The sequence below is a fragment of the Fundulus heteroclitus genome, chromosome 7, assembly GCF_011125445.2.
Source record: "Fundulus heteroclitus isolate FHET01 chromosome 7, MU-UCD_Fhet_4.1, whole genome shotgun sequence".
Lineage (NCBI taxonomy): Eukaryota > Metazoa > Chordata > Actinopteri > Cyprinodontiformes > Fundulidae > Fundulus > Fundulus heteroclitus.
This window is the reverse complement of record NC_046367.1, coordinates 37,226,221-37,250,049: the sequence shown is the minus strand read 5'-3', so window position 1 is coordinate 37,250,049 and position 23,829 is coordinate 37,226,221. Positions and strand designations below refer to the sequence as shown.

At 38.6% G+C, this 23,829-nt stretch overlaps 1 protein-coding gene across 4 annotated transcripts in view; it reads right to left on the bottom strand.

Moving 5' to 3' along the window:
• Window positions 1-12,131: 12,131 nt before the first annotated feature.
• pard3bb (par-3 family cell polarity regulator beta b) overlaps window positions 12,132-23,829 on the bottom strand; it is a 302,455-nt gene continuing 290,757 nt past the window's right edge. For 3 of the 4 annotated variants that reach the window (XM_036139580.1, XM_036139582.1, XM_036139583.1), the window contains 3 exons: window positions 18,882-19,097; window positions 16,607-16,717; window positions 12,132-16,469 (listed from right to left, as the gene is read on the bottom strand). In XM_036139580.1, coding sequence (XP_035995473.1) covers window positions 16,457-16,469; window positions 16,607-16,717; window positions 18,882-19,097 — 340 coding nt within the window. In that variant the 3' untranslated portion in view covers window positions 12,132-16,456. Of the gene's footprint in view, window positions 16,470-16,572; window positions 16,718-18,881; window positions 19,098-23,829 lie in introns of all 4 variants that reach the window. The other variant, XM_036139581.1, reaches the window with a different exon arrangement.

The following is a 23,829-nucleotide window of genomic DNA, read 5'->3' as shown; positions in this document are numbered from 1 at the left end:
CAAATAGGTAAATAAATCTAAAGTAACAACAGATACAGGAATAATAAAACAAACCCAACAGCACTATTTCATAACTAGGACTGAATTGTAAAGTCTGTGATTGACTTTGATTTCTGAGTCTGTGGGAAGTCTTGGAAGATGATAGGCTAATGTGCTCCCTGTCATAAGTGAACTGAGCAATGTAGCAAAGAACAGGAAATAAAAGCGCTTTTCACAGTTATGCACTAGGTTCTGTTGCTCAATCACCTAAAACCTCAGTTAAAAACTTAGTTTGTGCTTAAAATGTGACCAACTGTGAACTTTATTTCAGGAGTGTAACCACTTTTGCCAGGAACAGTGCAATTCTCAGTTTTGGTATCAATGTTGGACAGAATAAGTTGTTTAAAAAGAGAAGAGGGATGCGCCGCTGGTATCAGGAGCCAGTTAAAGCAAGAAAGTTTCCTATAATGTCAGACCAGACATCAAATTAAATTAACTCTGGGATTTATTATTGCTCGCCACATGAATTCTTCATAAAACTAATGAAGGCTTAGGAGATAGTGGATCTGTGGCCCATCTGTGTGCAATATCCTTTTCCTGCCATTTCTGTCCATCTTTTATCCTCAGAGCTCGCCGTCTGTGTGCCACTCTGCAAACCCTTCCTCTCTCGTCCCCCACTCTTTCCACCTTTCCCCCTCCAGCATTCCCTTGTATCCCTTTTCACTCGTTTCACTTTTGTTCAGCGCCTTGTCTCGCAGCAAAACTCGACATTGGACTGAATTCAACTCAACGGTTTAACAACCAGTTGAAGATGACAGATGCACAGAGACAGAGACCTGATAGTTTTACACAGGATTAAAACCTCACATGAATCTTTTTGAGCACACATGCTTATACCCTCTCCAAGCTTCTTTTTTTTTTTTTTTTTGCCTCGAGCCATGAGAGTAGAAATCCTCAGCCACACTGCATAAACTCGGATATGGACTGAATAAAGAGGCAGATGTATTTTGGGACGATTTTAATTGCTCATGTCATGCTGGTCCCAATGGTTGTTTGTCCTGTTTGTCTCTCTGTGTTGCCCTGCGACAGACTGGCGACCTGTCCAGGGTGTACCCCGCCTCTCGCCCAGTGAACGCTGGAGATAGGCACCAGCACCCCCCGCGACCCCATGAGGGAGAAGCGGTTTGGAAAATGGATGGATGGATGGATGCTGGTCCCATCGCTTTGGCAGGCTGTTTAAAAATTGGATCTGCATATAGGCTCTAAGCTGTGTCTGCGTGAAAGACAGAAGCAGTGGCAACCCTCAGAGAAAAGTTACACATTAAAGGCCCTCGACTAATTCTGCAGCTTCGGTAAACCCGACAATTTTCAGACTATGATTACGGGATTGATGGATGGGGTGTTTGTTTGTGTGTAATTTGGAAACTAATCTCAGGGTAATCAAGTCCACAAACCTCGTTTAGTGCTGCGCAAAGTGACATCAAATTACTTTCATTAACATCTCCGTTTGAACACACATTAAGTCGGATAAATCACACTTTATTTAAGGGGATGCGGTTATAGAAGGAGGTCTACAGGAGCTCAGAGGCGCTTGTTGCATCAACAGTGACGTCATCTGGCGAACTGAAGTCAATTCCTGGAAGTCAAAAGTCATCCCGTTTGCTTCCAACCTGCAACACCTTCTTGTTATATTTCAACGTGGTCTGGGTCAGTTGTTCTTTGGGTTTTCTGGGGAATGTCTACTTTCCTGTTTTTTATTTCTTTATCCAGTCTATGACCCTTCAGTGGACGGTTCTTTGGTCTCTAAGCCACCTTACTCTGAGTCATTCAGGCAGAAAACGCATGAATCTTTATGCATTTTGTTGCCATCATTCGGCTATATAGGCACAATATGTTCCCTTTTTGTCACTTTAAACTAAAGCCAAGATGACACAGAAGGCATGAAATGGGATTTTAGCGCCAACAAGGTGATTCAAAAGAGTTGTTTGCTGGAAAAGCTTTCAGCAGACGATTAACTCGAGGACGAGGCCACTATCGGGTTCTGTGCCATGTCTTTGTTTGATTTCTTTTTCTTAAGCAAATTATGTTCAAAGAATGTTGATCTGATGTGGATAGGTTTTTTATTTTTATTTTTTAGACCTTTCTTAAGTTCGTAACCAAGTGCTGCCTTTTTGTCTCGCCCTACTTCAGTTTTGTACCAATATGGTTAGTCATTGCTTATCGATTTATACATTTTGGTGGTTAAATGTGTCGATGCATTATGTTTCAATCTAACATTAAATTTGTCTGTATATGGTTTGCAGAAGGTTTTATTTTACAGCCTATAAACACACAGTGGTTCTGATACTGTGAAATCTGACAAACTAAGGCCCATGATCCAACATAAATAGAAGGACCTGTTGCCAGGTTAAAAGTGATAAACCACACATTCTGTATTATATTTAGTCAGTCCTCAGACATCGGTGTCCTACAGGTTTAATTCTGCATCTGAAAAGGTCAAACTGGTAAGGATTCTTCAGCCAAAGTGGATGTGAATCATTAACTTAAACAAAACCTAAAACAAAAGTTTCAAATAAATCAAGTGCTCTATGTCGTCTGGCAATCACCCATAAAATCCTATTTTATGTCTGCTTTTGGAATTTCTAATATATTTGGCTAAATAAACAGCAAAACTGAGGCCTTGTGGCAGAAGGATACCAAAGTCAACATAGTGATTTAGAAAACAGGGAAAAAAACAACAACATTTTTCTTAAAGTTAGTCAGGTACTGGATGGAAGAATTTGTGAAAAATTCAGAAATAGAGAGAAAATTGTGATTATATGAAAGTCTGGCTGCTTAGGATGGGAATGTAAAGAAATCAGCAATGACTAAAGCATTTTTAACCATTTTGTGGATATGTTTTATCTACTCTTCAATAGTTCAACCCTGGGTCCCCAAAGCACACTGCCTGCATGATTTAGATGCTTCCCTGCTTTAACACACCAGATTCAGATGGTTGTAGAATCTGCCATCAGTTTCAATCAGGCGTGCTGCAGCACCGAAACATCTAAACCATGCAGCGCAGAGTTTATTGAGAACCGGGGTTGAAAAACACTGCTGTAGGTTAAAGTGGGGTTAAATGTGCATGCTTGATTTTTCTTTCCTTTTTAACTATTTTTTCTTCTATTCTCCTTCTATTCTTCTTTTTTTAAAACTTTTTTTCTCCAAATTCTAGATTAGTCTGGTGATGCAAACAGGAAAATGTCCATGACAGCCTTGCAGAATGTTCATATTAGTTGAACTTTTTGGCTTTCTGTCACATTCGTGTGTCAAACTAGTCCTCAAGGTGTCCTGCATCATTTGATCCCTGGTCCAACACACCTGAATCAAATGCCTGAAATAAGTCCTCACCGTGCATTCAAGCTCGACAGAGCTCCTAAGGACCCAACTGTTCCCTTCAGGTGCGGGTCAATTCAATAAGTTTTGTTTATATAGCACCAATTCACCAAATATGTCATCTCAAGACACTTTACAAAGTTAAACTACAAAGTTCATTCAATCAAGTCATACTGAAAACTGGTTAAACAGTTTTCTAAGGAAACCTAGCAGATTGAATTGAGTCACTAACTAGCAGCATTCAGTGGCCAGTCACCTGCATTGTACCCGTTGACTTCGCAGCAATCCCTCATACCAAGCATGCATGTAGCGACAGTGGAGAGGAAAACTCCCTTTTAACAGGAAGAAACGCAGCAGAATCAGAACTAGGCTCAGTGTGAATGGCTGTCCGCCTCGACCATGCTGCAAGGACTGCAGGATGACATGACAGCAAACTTCATTGTTTTTTATTGGTAACGGATGTAATAAACCAAGACAGAGTGGTGCATATTTATGTACTGGAGGGAGAGTCAACGAGTTTTAAACTTATGGCATGGATAGTATTTTTCTCCCCTTCAATCTAATACCTCTAAATAATACATTTGGAAGTCAATTAATTAGCAACCAGTGTCCACCTGTGTCTAATTTAGTTTCAGGATAACTACAACTGTTCAGCAACCATAATACATCAGTGAACAACCAGCATCATGAAGACCAATGACCATAAAAGACAAGTCAGGGATAAAGTTGTGGAGAAGTTAAAAGGAGTCTTGGATTATAAAACCACAACTGAAGCTTTAACCTCCCACAGAGCTTTGACAAAGACTATGGCACAGCGGCAAACCTTCTCCATCCAGTCTGACGGATCTTCAGCCAGAACGGGCGGAAATTCTTCTGAGGCATAACGATGATTTAACGAAATCACTTTTAGCTAATGAAACTATCTAATAAAGATGATTTAACTTTTAATGCATTGGTTTATTTATGAAGCACCATTTCACAAGTAATGCTAACTCAAGGCACTATGCAAAAAAGAGTTTAAATTAATTAAATCAAATACAGAAATATCCATCCCATTTGATCTTGTAGACGGATTTAAATTAAATTAATTACATCCCTAATCTGTCCTATTTATAAAACAACACTGTCAGCTTCAACTTATTATACCAACAGGTAAAACGTTTCCCGTCTAAGGAAAACCAGTCGGTTGAATCAACACTAACTTTGCAGCAATGACTCCTCCTTGGTAAACATGCAGCCACAGTGGACGGTTCATTGTACTGAAGTAAACAGTGGAGGAAATGTGTATCTTATAACTATAACTGCAGCAAAAGATGGTTCTGAATCCAAAACCGTGGGTTCAGATTTATATTTGCAGAAAATGTTTAAAACCACATATAGCCATGCATTTCTTTGTGTTGATTTGTCACATCCCAATAGATTGCATTGCATTTTGTGGGGTATAGTGTGACTAAGTTCAACAAGCCTAAGTCCCTTTTGCAGGCCATCGTACTTGAAGAGATCCCCCCCAGTGTGGCTCAGTGGATCACAAACAAAGACAAGTCTGTCGTCTTTGTCCTCTCCACAGTCAGATGGGGGCAAGCCAGGAAGACGTAGAGATAGACAGAGAGATGCCTCAAGGTTAACACTGGAGGAAATGTGTATCTGTGTGGTGGTGATGGTTCTTGGCGGCGGCAGGGTAATAGAAAGGAAACAGCTGCCAGAGGAGTTTACCACTAGTCATTACTGTTCACAGAGGACAGAGGAAATGTAATTTTTACACACAGGCACTTAATAGGACGGACTCTGTGTTCTTATGCACTGTCCGTGACCCTGTCAGGATGTGAATCTGAGGACTCGCACAAACAGATTTCACTGTTAGCAACTCTTCACCTCTGCTCTCCGGGATGTTTCCGACACATTCACGGAGTTGTTCACACATTTTCCGCAGAGCGTGAAGTGGGAACGCTGCAGCTACAATGGTCAGACTTCATGAAAAGTTGAGTAGGGACACCTTTGAAGCTTGCTATACAGAAACTAAGAAAAGAGATGCTGTGAAAAACCTGAGCTAATATTGCATTGACAGGTAGATCTTAAAAAAAAAATTAAAGAAAAAACAACTTTTAAGGGGAATCCCTTGCAAGGCGATGGGAAGACTGGCCCCTATCTTCAGCAGTACTATCTTGACAGGTTATTACAAGCATCACAAGACAACTCATAAGACGCTGACTGTTGCACAACCTGGCCAGTTTACAGCGGCCACTTTAACTAGCATGCATGCTAGCAGTTGTTCCAAGGACGTCAGCGCACCCAACGCCTGCAAGAGAACATGCAAACTCCACACTGAAAGAACCCAGTCAGGCTCAGAACCCTAGACTTTCCAGCTGCTAACTTTTAATGAAACCACTCTTAATGCATAGACTCTGCAGAACTTTGCAGTTAAGACAGTTTAAACTGTTCTGTGAATGCTGTTCACAAGGTTAAGGGGTATCGTCAATTCCTCAGAGAAAGCCTTTGTGAGGTCAGACACTGACGCAGGATGACTAGCTTGCAGCCTGTGCTCTAATCTAGGTGCTCTGTTGGACTGAGGTCAGCTAAGTTCCTCAACACCAAACTAACTCATCCATGTCCTTATAGACCTTGCTCTGTGTACTGGTTCACGGTCACATTTGAACTAGAAAGAGCCATCCTCAAACGGTTTCCACATAGTTGGGAGCTTGAAATGTCTTAGTAAAATGAAGCATCAAGACTTTTTTGTTTTGGTGCAACTAAGCCTTGACAAACAACACCACTGCACCACAATCCCTACTGTTGTCCTGGTCACTAGGAAACCCAGAATTGCCCATCAGACGTGAATCATCATGCCAAAGAACATGTCTTAATTTTTCTAGAGGTGGGATGCTTTACATTCCTGCATAGATACTCCATATTCCACTCGGGGATATGTGGATAGATGCAGCTACCAGGCCATGAAAACCCAGTCCATGAAGTTCTCTATCCACCTTGCAGACTGAACAAAAAACCTCCCTCACCAGGGTACATTAAATAAAATAAAAATGACCAAGTCCGACACGTTGAGCTTCTTTCATTCTCAGGTACTTCCACTTTTACTTTTATGACATAAACAGTTGACCTTTGGAGTTTTAGCCACCAACCAATGGGATTTACTACAAAGATGGCAGGCTGTCATGTAGGGCTGTGCATAAAAATCGATACAAAGATTGATATCGATATTTTTAAAAAGGATTTAATAAATAAATTAAAAAGGATATTCTGGCTTTCAATAGCGAGGAAGAGCAAGTGAGACAAATTTGCGGAACGGCCGACAGGATTTTAGAAGCTCCTTCGTCCCTAAAATCAGACGTTTGAGCACATTTTTGGTTTCTGTGATACGTTAAATGCCTTGAACCAAATGCATTTATTTTCCTGTTAATATATCAAATTGAACATAAATATAATATTTGGCTGGTTTTGTTGATTGAATGACTTTGAGCATTAATTTGAAAGTAATACATATCGATATTGGGGTCAAATCAAATCAAGCTGAGCTATATTGAGAATTGTATTGTATCGTGAGCTATGTATCGAGAATCGTATCGAATTGGCTCATCCTAGATGATACCCAGCGCTACTATCATGGTACCATTGTTGAATTCATTGAGGTCCTGAGAGCAGCAAGTTCTGTCATAAATGCATGCAGAAGCAGTCTTTATGCCTTGATGCTTGTTTTTAGACATCTGAGGCCAGGGAAGTGATAGGAAAACCCGATTTCAATGATTTGATGAGGGGGGTTAGTAATTTTAGTAACATAGTAATATGTCACATGCAGGAGTACCCTAATGAGCCTCCCCTGCTGTGCATTAATTCATCTGTGCAAAACTTAAGTGCCAATGTAACGGAGCTCTGTTTCAAATGTACCGTTTCCTGTACAAACTTGATGTTGCGCTCTGCTCCAATTGTTGATATTTCATAATTCCTTAAAACAACCTGCCGTTTAACAAGTAGCACTTTCAGCAATTCATTTAATTTCCTCAAAAAAAAAAAAAAAAAAAAGAATTGCTGAATAGAGATATGAATTCTGATGAGTTTATGGAAATCTGACCCCTGGCCTTGTGTTTCACTTCTGCATATCTGCTGATGTGTGCAGAAACAGAGTGGGTCACTTTCAGTCAAACGGTTGATCTGACCGGCTGAACTCCTTCGAGCTCCAGTCCCCAACATCAGTGGAATTAATTTACATTGAAACAGTTTTTCTTACAGATGAGGGCTTAAAACGGATGTGATCCACATTTTCCTCCTCCTATTCCTGAGTCCACATTATGAAGAAGACAGGGCTGCGTGTTGACAGTAATTAAGGAGGGCTGAAGGTCTGGCTCTTCTAAGGACAGCCTTCAAACACAATGTGTACATGCAAAACAATCAGAAGTCAAAGGAACAAAAGGCAGCTGCCAGGCTGCCAGTAATAACTGCGACTAAACAATACCTTCCCAAAGAGACACAAACTGGCAGCTACTCATAATAGGAAATCCTAATTACAGAGGTCTACAATGCTTATTAAAACTACTAATAATAACCGCTAATAATTACAGCATGCCAGGCCTGCCTTTGGAACAATTACACACCCAGTCAGTCAATGGCTCCTCAGTCAGTCAACCAGGCTCTTTGACAGTCTGTCAAACACAGTCGGGAGAATTTACGAGCACAAGGTCGCAACAGAGTCTGCCGGCACCATCTGCAGCCTCAGCAGAAAGCAAGATTCACCAGACGAGGATCTCCAGCCTCCAACCGTGCAGTTTGAAGCCCGGGCCCCAGATTTCTAATCCTGGTGGAGGGGAGCGCACTCCGACGTGGTGCTCGGCTGTTGCTCGAGCCTCCGGAGATATTTTCCGGGTCAACGAGTGTGGATATAGGAGAAACACCAGCGATTATTACCATCAGCTTCAGCTTGAAGCCTGCGAGAAATGAAGAAGAATAGCTATATCTGGATTCATCACAATTTTAATTTTTTTTTTTTTTTTTTTTTTTTGGAGGGAATCATTTCCCTCCAAAAAAAGATCTCAAACTTTTAATGCAATCTTGTTTTGGATAAAACATACCATGTGTCTGTTTTTGATGAATTTAAAGAGCCATCTGTTTTTGACTAATTGGATAATCTGTACTAATTACTAGAAAAACAGGGTAATAGAGAAAACTAGCCCAGAGAAGTCCTTAAAATATAATACATGTACTGATTAAGACACAGATGGTCAGTTGGCTAAAACGATATTTTGAAAACTAATTTACTGCATTAAACATGTTCAATAAGTAAAGCCAGAAGCAAAGCAGAGGCTCAAATTTTGTTTTAGGTATGGTACCTTAAAAAGATATCTCTCTTTTAAGTCTACTTTCTTTCCAAGGCTTTAGATATTCTTTAATGTGGTGTTAATCAGTGACAGCTGATGATAAAAAAGTTAGGCGGTGTTGGAGAACTAGTAAGAGCTCAGATATTATCACATAAAAATAAATTCTACATAAAAATAAACCCGTCTACAGTCACTTCCCTGCTGGATTTTTAAGTCTTGGGTAACATTCTATACCCATTTGTTTTTCCAGCAAAAGCCCTTTGAAATTATTATTTTGTAGATAAACAACCAAATGTCCTTTCACTGTTGCAGTTCTCTCCTGTCTCGTCGTTGTTGCCGACTCCTCTATTTGCATCATTTGTGACTGAGCAGTCAGGGGTGTGACTTTGATTGACAGCTATAGTGAGTTAACTGATTGGATGAAAAAAGCCACACAAAAAGCACAGCTTGGCTACAGGATTTTGTTTTTCGTTTAAAACTTTTCCAGAGTCAAATAACCAGATTCTTTAGTTAGTATGCAGATGATTTTTAATGTATAAGTGCAAATATTTTGGGCAGAAATGGAAACACCTTTAACCTTATAAAGGACAACATGACATTGTGATATTATTGTTAAATATTGCATTAAATATTGAATGTGATTAACACACATTAACATCTTTATTCTTTCTTTTCCATTGTGCAATGTTCCCACCACTAACCCTGAGCTTCAGCAGCTCAGCCACAGCAGTCGCTGTAAAACATGGTTTTACTAAAACAGGGGTGTCCAAACTTTTTGTCATGTGGGCCAAAATGGTGAAGTCCTAAGTACCTAAGGGCCAAAAAACACAATAAAAGCACAACTAAAACTACCAAAACATTATATTGTGAGCTTTATTTAAACCTGCTCTACAAAATATGAACATTATATGTTAAATAATCATATTAGTTAGATTTTTGTGTAGGGAAGGAATGTGTCAGTCATTGCAGGGTCCAAAACTTCAAAAAGATTTAGCACATTAGTTATATTTAAAGAAAGAAAAAAGGTAAAACTGCTGTCTGTTCTCAAAAACAAGAAAAGGATTTGGTTCCATGTTTGAAAATGCTCGCCGTATTTAAGAAATTTTAAGTAACAAATAAGAAAGCAGATTTTGATGTCTCACAGTCTACATTTGAGCAAAGGTCATTGACCAGGGTGTGGCTCTATTCAATAGGAAATTAAATATAATGTAAATAATGTTATTAAAAGATTAACACTTTGTGTTGTTGCAATCATTTTCAAATTGGAAGATGACTTGTCTGTAATAGTTTACCTTAAAGTCTCCATCTGCATCCACCACCTGTGCTGGGGGGTCAAATCATCATTGAATTGCAGTTGGTGGGGGCCACAGAAAAAAAAAAGTCAAGGGGCCACAAATGGCCAAACTTGTCTGAAAAGCTAAATTCTTGTAGTATTTGTGCGTTCAAAAAAACACGACAATCCATCTTGTACCGCGCAGCTTTCAACCGTTTGTCTCCAAACCAAAAACAATCAAGTTGCAGCATTATAGTTAAAGGCGGGAGATACTGGTGCGACGAAAGCAGAAGCTGCTGAGCCCACAGAGGAAACCAACATAAACATGGCAGCGCAGGAGGACGCAGGCGTAGCTGCTGCTATCTCATCTGTTCGTAAGAATCCACGATTTAATCTTTGAAAAATAAAGAACAGCATGAAGCACCTTAACCAGCGTAACTTGTGGTTTCTCATGACCCGTGCTGCTAACATTTTAATTTGATTTCGTCATTCGGTAGGTGGGCACTAGGTCTAATTTCGTCCAATCAGCTCGGGGAGTTCTGCTGAAAGTCCGTCCTTTCCCCAAACGGATCAGATGGGAGCAGGTCCAGATTGATAATGTGCAGAAAGTTGAGTGCTACACATTATCAATGCGGCTGTCTGCACTCAAGTGCAGCTACAGGAGAAATATAATATTAATGCACAGAGATCTTAATTGGTTGTTGGTCAAAGATAGATTGTTGTATTCATTGTTAATTTTCATAAGAAATATTTCTAATTCCAAATTTCCTTCTGTTTTGATCAAGCATCTTTCTTTCAGTGTAGGAAATCACCAGTACAGTACTAGACATGCAACTAAAGGTAATTTCACTTTACCCATAGTGAGAACAAATGCCATAAAAAATACTGTTGTGTTTAGAGGTATGAAAGAATGGAATAATCAGCCAAAACATATCCTGCTTGCTAATAATGTCAATAAATTTAAATTATACGTAAAACAGTGATTATCAAAATAATATAACTCAATGTTTATATTTATTTATATATGTGTGCGAATATGTATGTATATGTGTAGGTATGTTTACAGGTGTAAGTGTAGGATGTGTTTTATATTTGTCATATTTCATGCCCGCATGAGGGTACATATGTACGTTAATATGTGTATATGTGTATTTGTATATGTGTTTGTGTATTTTCTTTTTCTTTCAATTATTTGTTGTATTCTTTGTTTTGTTTTTAATGTATATATTTTTTCAGGACCACAGGAAGAATAGCTGCAGCATAGCTGTAGCTATTGGGGATCCTTTCAATAAAACTAAAACTGGCCAGGTTAACAAATGGCAACACTTTGGACACCTCTGTACTAAACAAAGCAACAAATGATTGAAAATGAGTAAAAAGGCAGCCAGACAGTCTAAAGTCAAACATTAGATGTTCAGAAAGCCTGCAGAGCTGTTGATCAGGACTCATTTTAAATAATAAAAATAAAAATAATGCTGCATCAGAAGCAAAATATACAGAAATGATGGACGAGTCAAGACTTTTGCACACTAAAGTAACTGAGGTAAATAAAAACTACAATCAGAAGACTAAACGGTGCAAGCCCAGTTTTTTGATCAATAGACCTTGGCAGTGACACAGGAGAATTTAATTACTTCCTCACTGCATCCCCATTGGCCAGGAGGTGTGGGATATGCTAATTAAGTGTTGGTAGATAAAATGCTTCCTCTGCCTCCATGTCTTATTACTGCAAACTCCTGAGACTGCAGCCAAAGCACCTTTAGTGTCAGAGAAATAAGAGAGCACCTAAAGCCGTCGACTACACGCCTGTTCAGCTGAAGAATATGACCTAATAGTAACAGGACATTATGTCAGAAAATTAAAAAAAAAAAAAAAAAAACGTTCTGCCATAATCAGTGTTTCCCATCTTCTGTTTCTAATTGATAATTAGTCTTCCATTAATTCGGGGCTAACATCCATCTCTTATCACAAAGGTACAGTTTATCAGCAGCTTAAATGATGGACTAAATTGGGTTGGCAATGTTAAAGAGTCACCTTGCAGCGTGCGACGGACATAAGGGAAATAATTTCTCCTGACTCATATTAAATTAACTTCAGCAGATGTGCTGGGCATGCATTGTAGCTTAAAGAGCAAATGTTAACGATTAGGTTTTTTTTTTTTTTTTTAAAGGATGACACAAGGCTTTAATAAAGTATATTTTATTGCAAAAAGATGATATGCACATAAATATAAAACGCTGATTAAACAGAAATGTATGCAACATTATAAAATGAGACTTGCTTCAAGAATCTTTAGATACAAGCAGTGTAATAAAAAATGTTATACTTCTAAGACCGGGAGGTTATTTAGTTGGTTCCTTCATGCGTCGGAGAACCAGCAGTACCTTCTCAGAGTACAACCGAAGAGAGTACCTTCAACTTGTGCAACACACGTTTCAGAGAGCGGGGCAGGATGCTGGACATGTTCACTGCGATACTGGAAGTTTAGCAAACTCCTCGTTTGGTTTTGTGCATCACCAAAACCCACAAACTCTCTTTGCAATCGTTGTACTTTTAACTTTTGGTGAAATATAAAAACAACACATTACAGCATGAAGTGAGTTTGCAGCACATCTTGTTTTTTTTTTTTTTTCGCAGCAAAAACAGCCCGTGGCTCTGCTTAAATCCATGAACATTACACATCATAACAAAGAAACATAGAAATAAAATGCTTGTGAAGAGTTACATACATGTGAAATGTGTGCTACTATAAAATGAATAACACAGATACACTTTAATGTCACGTTTGAATTTACTAAAGCTCCACAAAGTTCATCGAGCCGACAGGACTGAGGAAACCTTCATCTTTGCTTTTTTTGCTCAGTTGGTCTTTAAGGAAAATCCGGCATCATTTAAAGGTTTTCACACTGGATTAAAATCACATCATCTTTCAAACTTTCACCCATTCCAGGCACATTTCTGGATTTTTTTATACGTTTTTGTAACATTCTGGACGTTTGAATACAAAACATTCACCTTCGAAGATCTTGAGCAGCAGTCCAGTTTGATCATCTGTATATTATGGAAATTATGACGTAATCAGGCTGGATTTGGATTCTGCTTCGGTTGAGGTTCTTGAGGCCTGATTCAAGATTTGTTTGGCATCTGAACTCATCTGGATACATTTAAAAATCTCTAAAGGTTATATTTCATAAATCAGGATGGATTCCTGAGAACTTACAGACGTTTATCCTGTTTATCCAAAGATTTTTAAAGTTCATTGGAAAAAAACTATGATTTAAATTGGTTTAGAGGCCAAACAACCAGAGAAATGCCCTCTTGGGATTTTTGAATAGTTTGCATTTATCTATGGGTTTCCAGCCAGAATCTGGAATACTTAAATTACACATGACTAAAATATTCAGCTAAAATTATGATTTGGCAAATTCAGGAATAAATGGTAGGATTTCCACATTGTACAATATTTTTTAAAGAAAATAATTTTTTCCAGACTTTCTAGAGCTGCAGTGGGAACTAACCAGGTTCAACCATAACAGTTTAACCTACAGATAGTAACGATAGGTGCTGCTTAACTGCTAAATCTGAGAAATAACATAAACTAAATTATTTCAAAAATATTATTCACTGTGTTGTCTTCCTGAGAATAAAAATATATTTTCCTTATAATCTGATTTTTATTTAGTTTTGTGTTTTGTTCTTTCAATAAAATACTGACAATATTACCTTTAGGATTTTTCAGACTTTTGGTTAAAACATATATAAAAAAGAGAAAGCTTGATTCTTTCCCCTAAAATATCTACATTCAGACTGTAGAAACCCACCTCCACAACAACTTAACTGTACATTATTTTTTTTATTGCTTTTATTGACTGCGGTTTCTGTGGACTGCCCAGTCAAAATAACACAGAGTGGCCTGTTTTAGTACGGAATAAAGAAATAACAAAACAGCAAAAGTACAAAATGCCGATTGGGTGAAATGACCCGAACCTCAACTACCTTCAGTCTTTGTTATCATCACTTCTCAATTTCTACTTACTACAATTCCCATAAGTCTCTACACCTCCCGTTTCCTTCTGCCGGCCTTTTTTCCTTTCATTTTTATTTATTCTAAAGCCTATAAATCCTACACAAATTCATCCGCAAAAATAAAATCTATGACTGTAGAAATTAAAAACATTTTTTTATTCGCTTTAATGAGATTTCATCCTCAGTCATTAAGGTAATTCTTCAACACCACATAAAACTTTTAGTATCTATTGAAGTTAATACTGCCAAGTAGTGCGAAACAAAAACATTTGACTTGAATAACTCTGGGTAAATTATCAATTTGGTGTAACTCGGAGATCTAAACTATCATCTAAACTGGTCCACCAACAGCACACTGATGGCTACACCATCATATTGCAGAAATTACCTAACCAAGTCTGCCCTCCAAGGAAACAACACAGAAAATCCGCTCTGTAAAACACTTGCTCTTACAAACATGGATGCCTTGATCTTAACGCAGCTGCAGGCAGGTATAACATACAGGTTAAAGCCGTTTTTCCCGTAGTTATAGCAGCCGACTGTAAATACAGGACACGAGATACAGACAGTGATAAAAATCAACATACATTCAAGTAGAAGTTAGTTTAAATAAAGTTAGCGAAACTCCACAACAGCTAATGTGATCTGAGTTTGATGCAAAGTGTCAAATTTGAGATTTAGCTGATTATTCCCCTTTTATCTGATGTAAAATATTACTAAATGTAATGCTGAGCTGGAGTCATCAAGTTTCCCATTTGGATCTTATCTAATTCTGTGCTAGAAATGTAATTAAACTCATCTTGACTGACAGAAACAGTATTATTAAAAATGAGAAACTGCAATGTTATTAAAAGCATATCATTACAGAGGCAAAGACTTCATACAGCGCTTTACTGTGATCGAACTTTAGGAGTCATTAAAGAAATAGTCAAAAGGAGTAAAAAAAAAAAGTGACTAAGGAAATGGTTTGCTGGTAAAAAAAAAGAAAAGAAAAAGACCAATTTAACACTCAGAGCGCCAAAACACAAAAATAACCTTAGTATAAATCTTCCTGTGACTGTCAAAATAGTCATGTGAAAAAAACTAAGTATATTTCTAAGTTGCTGATAATTAAATGCATTTGATTAGCCGATCATCAACACATTTGACTGCCCTCATAAAATCTGCCAATCTGACAGTGTGCTCTTCCGCTGCACAGAGGTGTTCGTTAACACAACGCCAACAGGGAAAGACATTAGGAGAAGCCACTGCATCAATCTGCGAAGGGCTGCCAGGCTAAACTGAATAAAGCTAATTATTCTACACAGAGTGATTATTTTCAAGTGGAAAGCATTTAAGGCAGCTGCCAATCAAATTCATTCCCACTGCTCCCTGCAGAGCTCAGAGAAACTGCATGAAGGCCAAGAGCCCCATTTTAGGCAGAATTTGCATATTAAATGGAATAGGACAAAAGACTGCCAAGCACGGCGTTGGGGGTGTGATGGTATGGCTTGTTTGGAGCAGTCATTAAGTCAACCATTAAGTCCTTTGCATACAAAAGGTATTCTATAGTAAAATGGTGTAGCTTGGCCAAATTTGGGTCATTAACAGAACAAAGCACTGGAGTAAACCTACAATGGAATGGCTGAAACAGGAATTCAACACGGGCTAGTCAAAGTCCAGACCTCAACCTAATGAAATGCTCTGGTGGTAAAAGAGCTGAGCGATAACGAATGTGCAAACCTGAAGGTACTGAAGCAATGTTGGACAGAAGAGTGGGCTGGATTCCTTCACAACAATTCAAGATACTGATAAACTCAGAGAGGACGTAACCTGAAGGCACTCATACAGATAACTGTATCAAGGAATGTACTCAAGTTTTTGCCATGACTGTATCGAATGTCAGAATTATTATTATTAAAGTCCTAAAGGTGTGAATTAATTGTTTTTGCAGAACTGACACGTCTTTGAACCATTTCTTTCTCTTTTGCACAGTCTACATCCTATTCACAGTGAATAAAATACTTCCAGTAACATCAAAAGAACAGAAGTGGTTTTATGCACGTCTAATAACACCCAAGAGCCTTTTTCTGTGTTAATGACCACGTGCAGCAGATAACAGTCGTCGTGCTGTTTTTGTTTTCACCAATCTATCATTCGAGCCACTTTGAAGATCCATCCGGACCAAAGTATATGAGACTAAGGATATGTTATTTAAATTTAAATATGTTTACCCTTTTTGTCTTTGACCGGCTCACAGACTTAAACAACTGAATCAGAGTGGAGTAGAAAGGAATAAACTGTCATTTTACACAGAATCTTTGCTCGACACAGACTGCATGATGTTTTTGTTGTCATCATGGTATTGATGGTAGAAAAAAAAGGTGCAAATTTGGTTACAGTCTGTGGAGAATCTCGTGGTGAAGGCGATCCTCTGTCTGGAGTTGGTTTGGTGTTGTTGTCCTTCGATATCCGCAGTATAAGCATACTGTTCAGTGCAAGGTTACATTTGGTGCCTGCAACCGATCAAATATGCTCTCAGATTAAACAGCATCAGAGCCAGGGTTATTAGAGTTAGGGTGGCAATGATTTGTAGCGTAAAATGTATGCAGAAATTACCTGGAACTGTCATCATCTGCGTATGATCTCCTACCTGTAACCCCCACCCACAGTTCCACGGGCCAAGGTGTCGTACCGTGGTGCCCGCAGTGGAGGGGTAGGAGACGGGGGCACGTCCTGCCGCAAAGGTCCTCTCTGCTGGGAGCTGATAGCAGAAAACAAGACCATGTCAAACTATATGAAAAAATATTAAAGTTAGACAAGGAAGGTCAAACTGTCAAAATAAGGCCAGGTCTAACACCCTTTACTCTGTCTTTATTCAGTTAAATTTTTTAATTTTATATTTTATGTTTTTCACCAAATCACAGGTTCCAGAGGTATGCTGACTACTGCTGACAATTCACTTAAAATAAATGAAAACAAACAATTTTTTTGATTAAATGTTTTTTTTTTAATTAATCAGAAAGTCAAGAAACTTCTAGTTATTAATCTAAAATATTTTTAGTATTAATAACTAGTAATATTTAGTAATATTTTACTTAAATAAGTAAATTATTATGGTAGTTCTCTCTTAAAAATAGAAAAGACAAGCTAACACGGTTTTTAACGGAGGCACGCTTGTGCTGATCTTCCAGTCCGGAAATGACTACAAGAAAATAACTACTTCAAAACCTGCTCATATCTACACTAAGAGCAAGGATTAAAAAGTTTAAAACAACTAGAAATGTGACGACCAAAACCAGATGAGGAACAGCGAGGAGCACAGTAAGGGAAGAAAACAGCCTCCACTGTTACAGAGAACTTCTGCAAAGAGCGCCGTCTTCGGATCAACACATCTCCATTACAATCGCTCACACTACCTTAAACCTGGTTCACACCGCAGGATAATTAGCCTGATTTTTGCCCAGATTATCAGGACAGCTCTAAAAAATAATCCTAAAAGATATTTGCTGCTGTGTGTGGTGTGTTAAGAGTGATCCAATCTGCTTGGAAAGACGTCGGGACCGCTCCGACCTCACATCGGGGATATTCAACATGTTGGAGTTTCTTGACCCGATATCCTAGCGTGTGTGGTGTTTCTTGAGATAAACGAGCCCGCCACCTTTTCTTTTTGTAATGTTTTTTCTATTTGAATTAGTTTATAAACTGTTGCCATTGTTCTTAATTTTTTTTGTTGTTTTTTTTAGGCGGTTGGCAACCAACTTAAAAGATCATTACTGCCACCTACTGTTCCGGAGTATGGTGATGGCCAAATTTGTTTATCTTGAACTCACGTTTGACCCCAAGAGGTTTGGCGAGATTTCCTGTCTGACACCTGAATGTTCCCGATTGAAATCTGTTCTTGTGTGGCGTGTTGCACTTACCCTCTGACCGGACACCACACACTGTACAAGCAAATCAACGATTATTTCAAAAAAATTTTTTTATCATTATGTATCTCTCAGGCCTTGAAAATCTGCCGAGAATTAAAAAAATGTGCCACGTGGAACGGACTTTACCTGCAAAACAATCCCTTGGTAAGCATTTCAAAGAAAACCTTTTTCAGCACTAACTTAATTTACAGATTGTGAGTTATCTAAATGCTAGTGGAACTTAATTTAAACTCTCTGCTTTGTTCAGATAAAACCTAGTTTGAGTTTGACAGTAAAAACTCTGCATCTAATGGACAAAGAAACACAGCTCTACTCCGTACGGTAAAGTTGTGGGCCTGTTTCGCTTTCACAGGTCCTGGAAACCTTGATGTTGCGCATTACATGATTGACTCTTTTAGATTGAAACATGGAGCCCTTTGACTGTAATCTCAAATGGGATACTACTGATTCTTTCAGAAAGATAATGACCCAAAACACATGGCAAAATCTACACAGAAATGGTTCAACAGACACCAAATCTACCGTCTTTCATTGCTATCACAGTCAGATTCTTACTGGAAACTCCTGGATGGAGCTAAAGAGAAGAGAACATAAGAGGAGACCAAGGCCTCTAAATGATTTATGGAGATTGAGCAAAAGAGAATGGCCTGTAAGCCCCAGCCTTAAATGAGAAGACAAAAGTATCATCTGGCAAAATAATTTTTTCACCAAAGGGGGTGCCAGCAGTCACAATTCTTTTTCCTGTTTTAAAATTAGATAAAAGTTTTCACCACAAGATAAACTCAAACTAAAGGTGGAATTTTTCAAATTTCTTTGTGTGAAGTTATGCTATTACAATAAAGTTATATACTTTCAACCTTTTCATCATCTTATTCAGTGGTAAAGTGAGAATGGAAGGCGCTATAATGACCACAACTTATACAAAAGTGACAATGTCATCTGTACAAAGGTTCATTGTGCAGAACAACGTGAGGCAACGTCTTTACACGGACATACCTGGGGTGCGGATAGTAGCCGGGTTCCATCCCTCGAGGGTCTCTCGGCTGTTGATAAGGCGGGCCGGGCAGGAAGCTGGAGTATGGCGGACCGGGCTCAGAGTGCATGTTGGAGTAAGTTGGTGAATGGGGATACCCCTGCTGGGCTTGAGGAGGTCCGGGGTAATGACCCGACCATGGCTGCATCGGGTAGTCAGCAGGATCCATTGGCCCTCGTCTACAAAAGAGAGCGGCGGTTTTGTGGTTATTTTGAGGTTTTGTTTAGAGCTTTAAGTCTTTGAATTGTTTCAAGTTTTAGTCTTAGCTATTGTCTGCTTCTTAGGTCTTACTTTTTTCTTACGTTTTATCTGGTAATTCGTATTTCCATCTGTGTCGTGTTGAATGTACTTTCTGTTTTCTTTGTTACATCTGTTCCTGAGGTTTTAATACTAGCCATTCTTGTGTTTGGTCATGCTTTTCTTGCTTACTGCTCCACTGTGTTTCCCTTCTGCATCTATCAGTCATGTCATAGAGCAGTTTACCCTCAGTTCTCGTCAAGTCTCTGCTTTACACACAGCTGCAACCTAATGTTCATTAGTCTAACCCAGTGGTGGCACTGTTAACCAAAATGTTAGCGTCACAAACTCATATTCCACACTCAAAAATATTAGCTTTGCAGCCGTTAAACCAAAGATACATAAGGAAATTTAAGGAAGCTAACACTTGCTGCTAACTGCTAACAAACGGGTGTCACTCATTCTGTGTCACATGTCTTCAGACAAAAGGTGCTGGACGTACATACATGGTACATGATGAACGTGCGAAGCGTAGCATGTTAGAGGGGATATCTGTTTTAGTTCAGAATAAATTACTTTTAAACTTTAACAGGACAGTGGAAGCTTATGGAAAGGATATTTTATCCCTCTGTACCCAAACTGCAGCATTTAGAATAAACATGCGAGTTGGGAAGCCACTCCAGTGTTGCCAGTTATTGCGGGTTTAACAGGTAACCAGCTCCATTACCTCTACCTTGTAAACAGTATAGATGAACAATCCCAAAGTCACTGATAATAAGAGGACATGGCAACACTGCTGGAAGCTCGGAACACAGTGCTGAGTGTTTCTGGAGGTCCACTGCAAAAACAGAACTAAAAATAAGTAAAATTAAATGAGTGTATTTGTCCTTGATTTAAGTAGATAAAAAAGATAATTTGCCAATAGAATAAGATTTTTCCATTTAAAATAGGAAGAATTCGTCTCCATCATCTTATTTCAAGTGCAGGATGTCTAATTATCTTATTTTAGGGGTAAAAATACTCATTCCATTGGCAGATAATCTTATTTACTGGCTCAAATCAAGGATGAATAGATTAACTTTAAGAACATTTTACTTGTTTTTAGACCCATCTTTGCAGTGTCCCTTTCCCCCTCTGTCATTATCCTTTAAGAAACGTGAAATAAATCATGACGTTTAGACAAACCTATTGTTGTAAAATCAGTAATATATAATTAATCTGCACTATTTTTGACTAGAAAAGCATAAAAAAAGATCCGCTTCATCGTTACTGTGTACAAGAAACATGTTTTCCTATTTTATACATGCTTTCTACAGTGGGTCCCGAGGACGTGAATTGAAAACCAATGGTCTAATGTACAGAGATGCACTTTTAAGTCAGAGGGTAAAACAAGACTCTATAGCTGCATGAGGGGAAAATGCTATGGGAGAGAAAAGTTGTTTTTAGTTGAATTTTTCCCCCCCGTTTAATTTTCTTATTCAGAGAAAAACATCATAGCGATAAACTCATTTAAAGTCCAAACATTTAAAGGAGAAGATAGTTATATGAACGTGGTTTAAAGAAAGAGAGCTTTGTTGTTTTTTACTCAGATTCTCAAATACCTGAAGTAAATATGCAACACTCGTTATGAAAGGCAATCAGAGAAATAGACAGAATTGACCTACATGACTCCATCACACAGACGCAACTTGAACCCCCTGCTCTGCCTGAAAAATCATTTGCAATAAAACAAAAAATCAACCTACTGCTGGCACAAATAACACCACGTTTGTTGTTTGTTTCTCTCATGATGTACCTTTTGGATCTTTAATCAAGAAAAAAAAAAAAAAAAAAAAAACACCAAATACTCATAGTGCTCTTGTTGCCAATCTGCTGACTGTAAGGCTGAAATATTCATGAAAAGCTGCTGGAAGTGGTCTGGTGTGAACTGGGAGGCGAGCGGCAGGCACCCTGACGAGCCAAGAGCCCGTTGAAGCCAAAGATCACATAGCAACAGAATATAAGTGACATGTGACAGTTTTAAGTGGGGTAGGGCTCAGTTAACGCACGCCAACACCCACATTCACACACACAGCGTCGGTAAACCAGTCCAGACTTGTTAATAGATATTAATGTCTTGTGCCCTGTGGAAAGCAAGTACACAAACATGTGCTCAGCACATAGCAAACATCATGAGGTATTAGATTTTATCTCTTCATCTTTATGTCTCCTTCATTTGACTACATTGTCTCATTCTTGCTGGATCTTCTCTCCAGTCTCGTTTACATAGTATTTTTAATTCAGCCACTTACTTATTTTGCTTAAAACCCAGATTGTTTAGGGAAGATCATAACTTCTTGTACAAATATTAGCTTAAAATCATAACACTCAAGCATTACTCCGAGCTAGGGCTATTTACAGTTATTTAACTCCACATTTTTTTTCACCCTTAAATCCTAAACTCCCTTGTATTTTTGGGAGGGGGGGGGGGGCTGTATTATAGACCAACAGAGCAGTGGTACGATGGGAGGAAAATAATTCTCTCATTTTTTAAATAAAAAAATGAAAGAATCTAATTAAAAAAAGTGGTGTGGATTGTTTTTCATTACTGTTTACTCTGATAACCTTAATAAATCAGTGTAACCTATGAAAGTGTGGCACTTTTAGATCTACTGTTGAACAAAAGCCACAAGAAGACTTGTTTGGTCTACATGTAAACCTCTATGTGTGTGAAAACAGATAAAAAGGTTTGCATGTAGATAGAAAATCTGGTCAGAACTAAAAGGAGGATGGACGGAGCGAAATACAAGAGAATACTGGAAGTGAGTTTGAAGCTGCTAAAGACTGGATCCGACCCGACAGGACAATGGCCTTAAACTCATGTAAAGCACTTTACATTGTCTTTGTACTGAAATGTACTATACAATAAAATTGGCCTTTGTCTTAAACATACAACTTCAGTGAAAAGTTTAGATTAAAGCCAATTTATGAGTTTAAATGGCATTGTCAGAGTACAGACATGAGTCTGATTGAGAATCAGGTGCAAAAAATTATGTTTAACAAAAAAACACAGCAAACTTTTCAGATTTTTGTTTGGGAAAAAATGCAAAATGTATAATTTTCCTTCTGTTTCACAAATAGGCACAGTTTTGTGTTGATTTAAAACATAAATACATGGAAGTTTGCGGCTGGATCATTGTACATCAGAGTCATATTACTCTCTATTAACTTCTTAGTCACTGATCATGCTAAGATGGACCCTCTAACCAACCACAGGACTGACCTGTTGGCTGTTGCCTGGATATATGATGTCAATCTGAGCCTGAAGGAGACTAAACGAAACAGATTTGTACATAAATACTTGCTGGTGGTCTCCATGCTGACGCCTGCGTGAGTCAATCTGGGTGGTCAGCTGGAGAAAGTGTCTAACTACATGCCCATCATGTTTGGGATGTCTTCCTCTGCCCCTCCTGGCTCCACGTCCACTGTTAGCATACTTATGTGTCGATGAGCGCGCGCACACACACCTTACATTTCTGCTGCTAAGTCAACTCATCTGTCACCCCATCCGTCACCTGTCATCTGCTTTCTGGCTTATTCTGCTCTACTTATTGGAACTCACTCAGGGTGAGGGTATCAGCTGAACGTCTCAAATTTCTCTCCTCTCACAATTCGCAGCCATTTTGTCTGCTCTTCAGCTGGAAAGCCCACCAACGTGTGACTCCGTCAGTTTCCCCGTCTGCAAATCTGTCCATGTAGTTGACTGCTGTCCTGTTTTTAGATGTTTAACTGCGGCAGGTCGGTTAGTTTGCACGGCTCAGGGATCTAAATACTCATGCTTATGTTGTTCAGTCAGACTGTCAGTTAGCATTTCGCCTCTAGACATGATAATGGCATTGAAGCAGAGAGAAGAGCAGTGCAGATGTGATGGGCAGGGATGAGAGAGATATCGAGGGAGTAGCTCAAGAGAGGTAAGGAGAAAAAAAAACAGTAAAAAGAAAGTTAACAGGAGGGAATAACGGGAGAAAACGGCCATTCTAAGTGTATTTGTAGAGTGGGCTGGCATTTTCCAACACACTGCTCAAAGAATTTAAAGGAAAACCTTTCAATCAACATACAACATCAAGCCAGTTAAACCTCTGGAATATTGATCTGGAGATTTCAGGAGGCAGAGAGTTACTCTAGTCCAGGGGTCAGCGACCTTTACAACCCGCAGAGACATTTTTGCCCTCGGTCCAGCTAAACAAAATTTAGTTTAGAGCAACAAAAGTTACACATCTCTTTGAAACAAGAGCCTGTTTTTATAGTATACTATAAGAAATGTGTTTACACTTTTTTAAATTAAATATGAACAGTTTTATTATTCAATCAACAGTATTTTTTTGTTTGGTTTAATACATTTCCTTGAATTGGACATTTGATTTTTTTATAGCAAATGGCATCAAAATGATGACATCAAAAACATACTTCATTTATCTATAGCAAAATATTCTATACACCATTAGTTTCCTTCTTTCTGGGAATGTTATTGCAGAACTAAATGCATCCTAAAGCTAGCAATTTTAAATTACCTTTATATTTTGAACCAATTACCTTTATATTTTGAACCAATTCATTGACCAATCCCCCCCCCCCCCCCCACACACACACACATTTTTGGTCTAAGTTTCTAGGAGTCAAAGCTGAAGGTGTAAA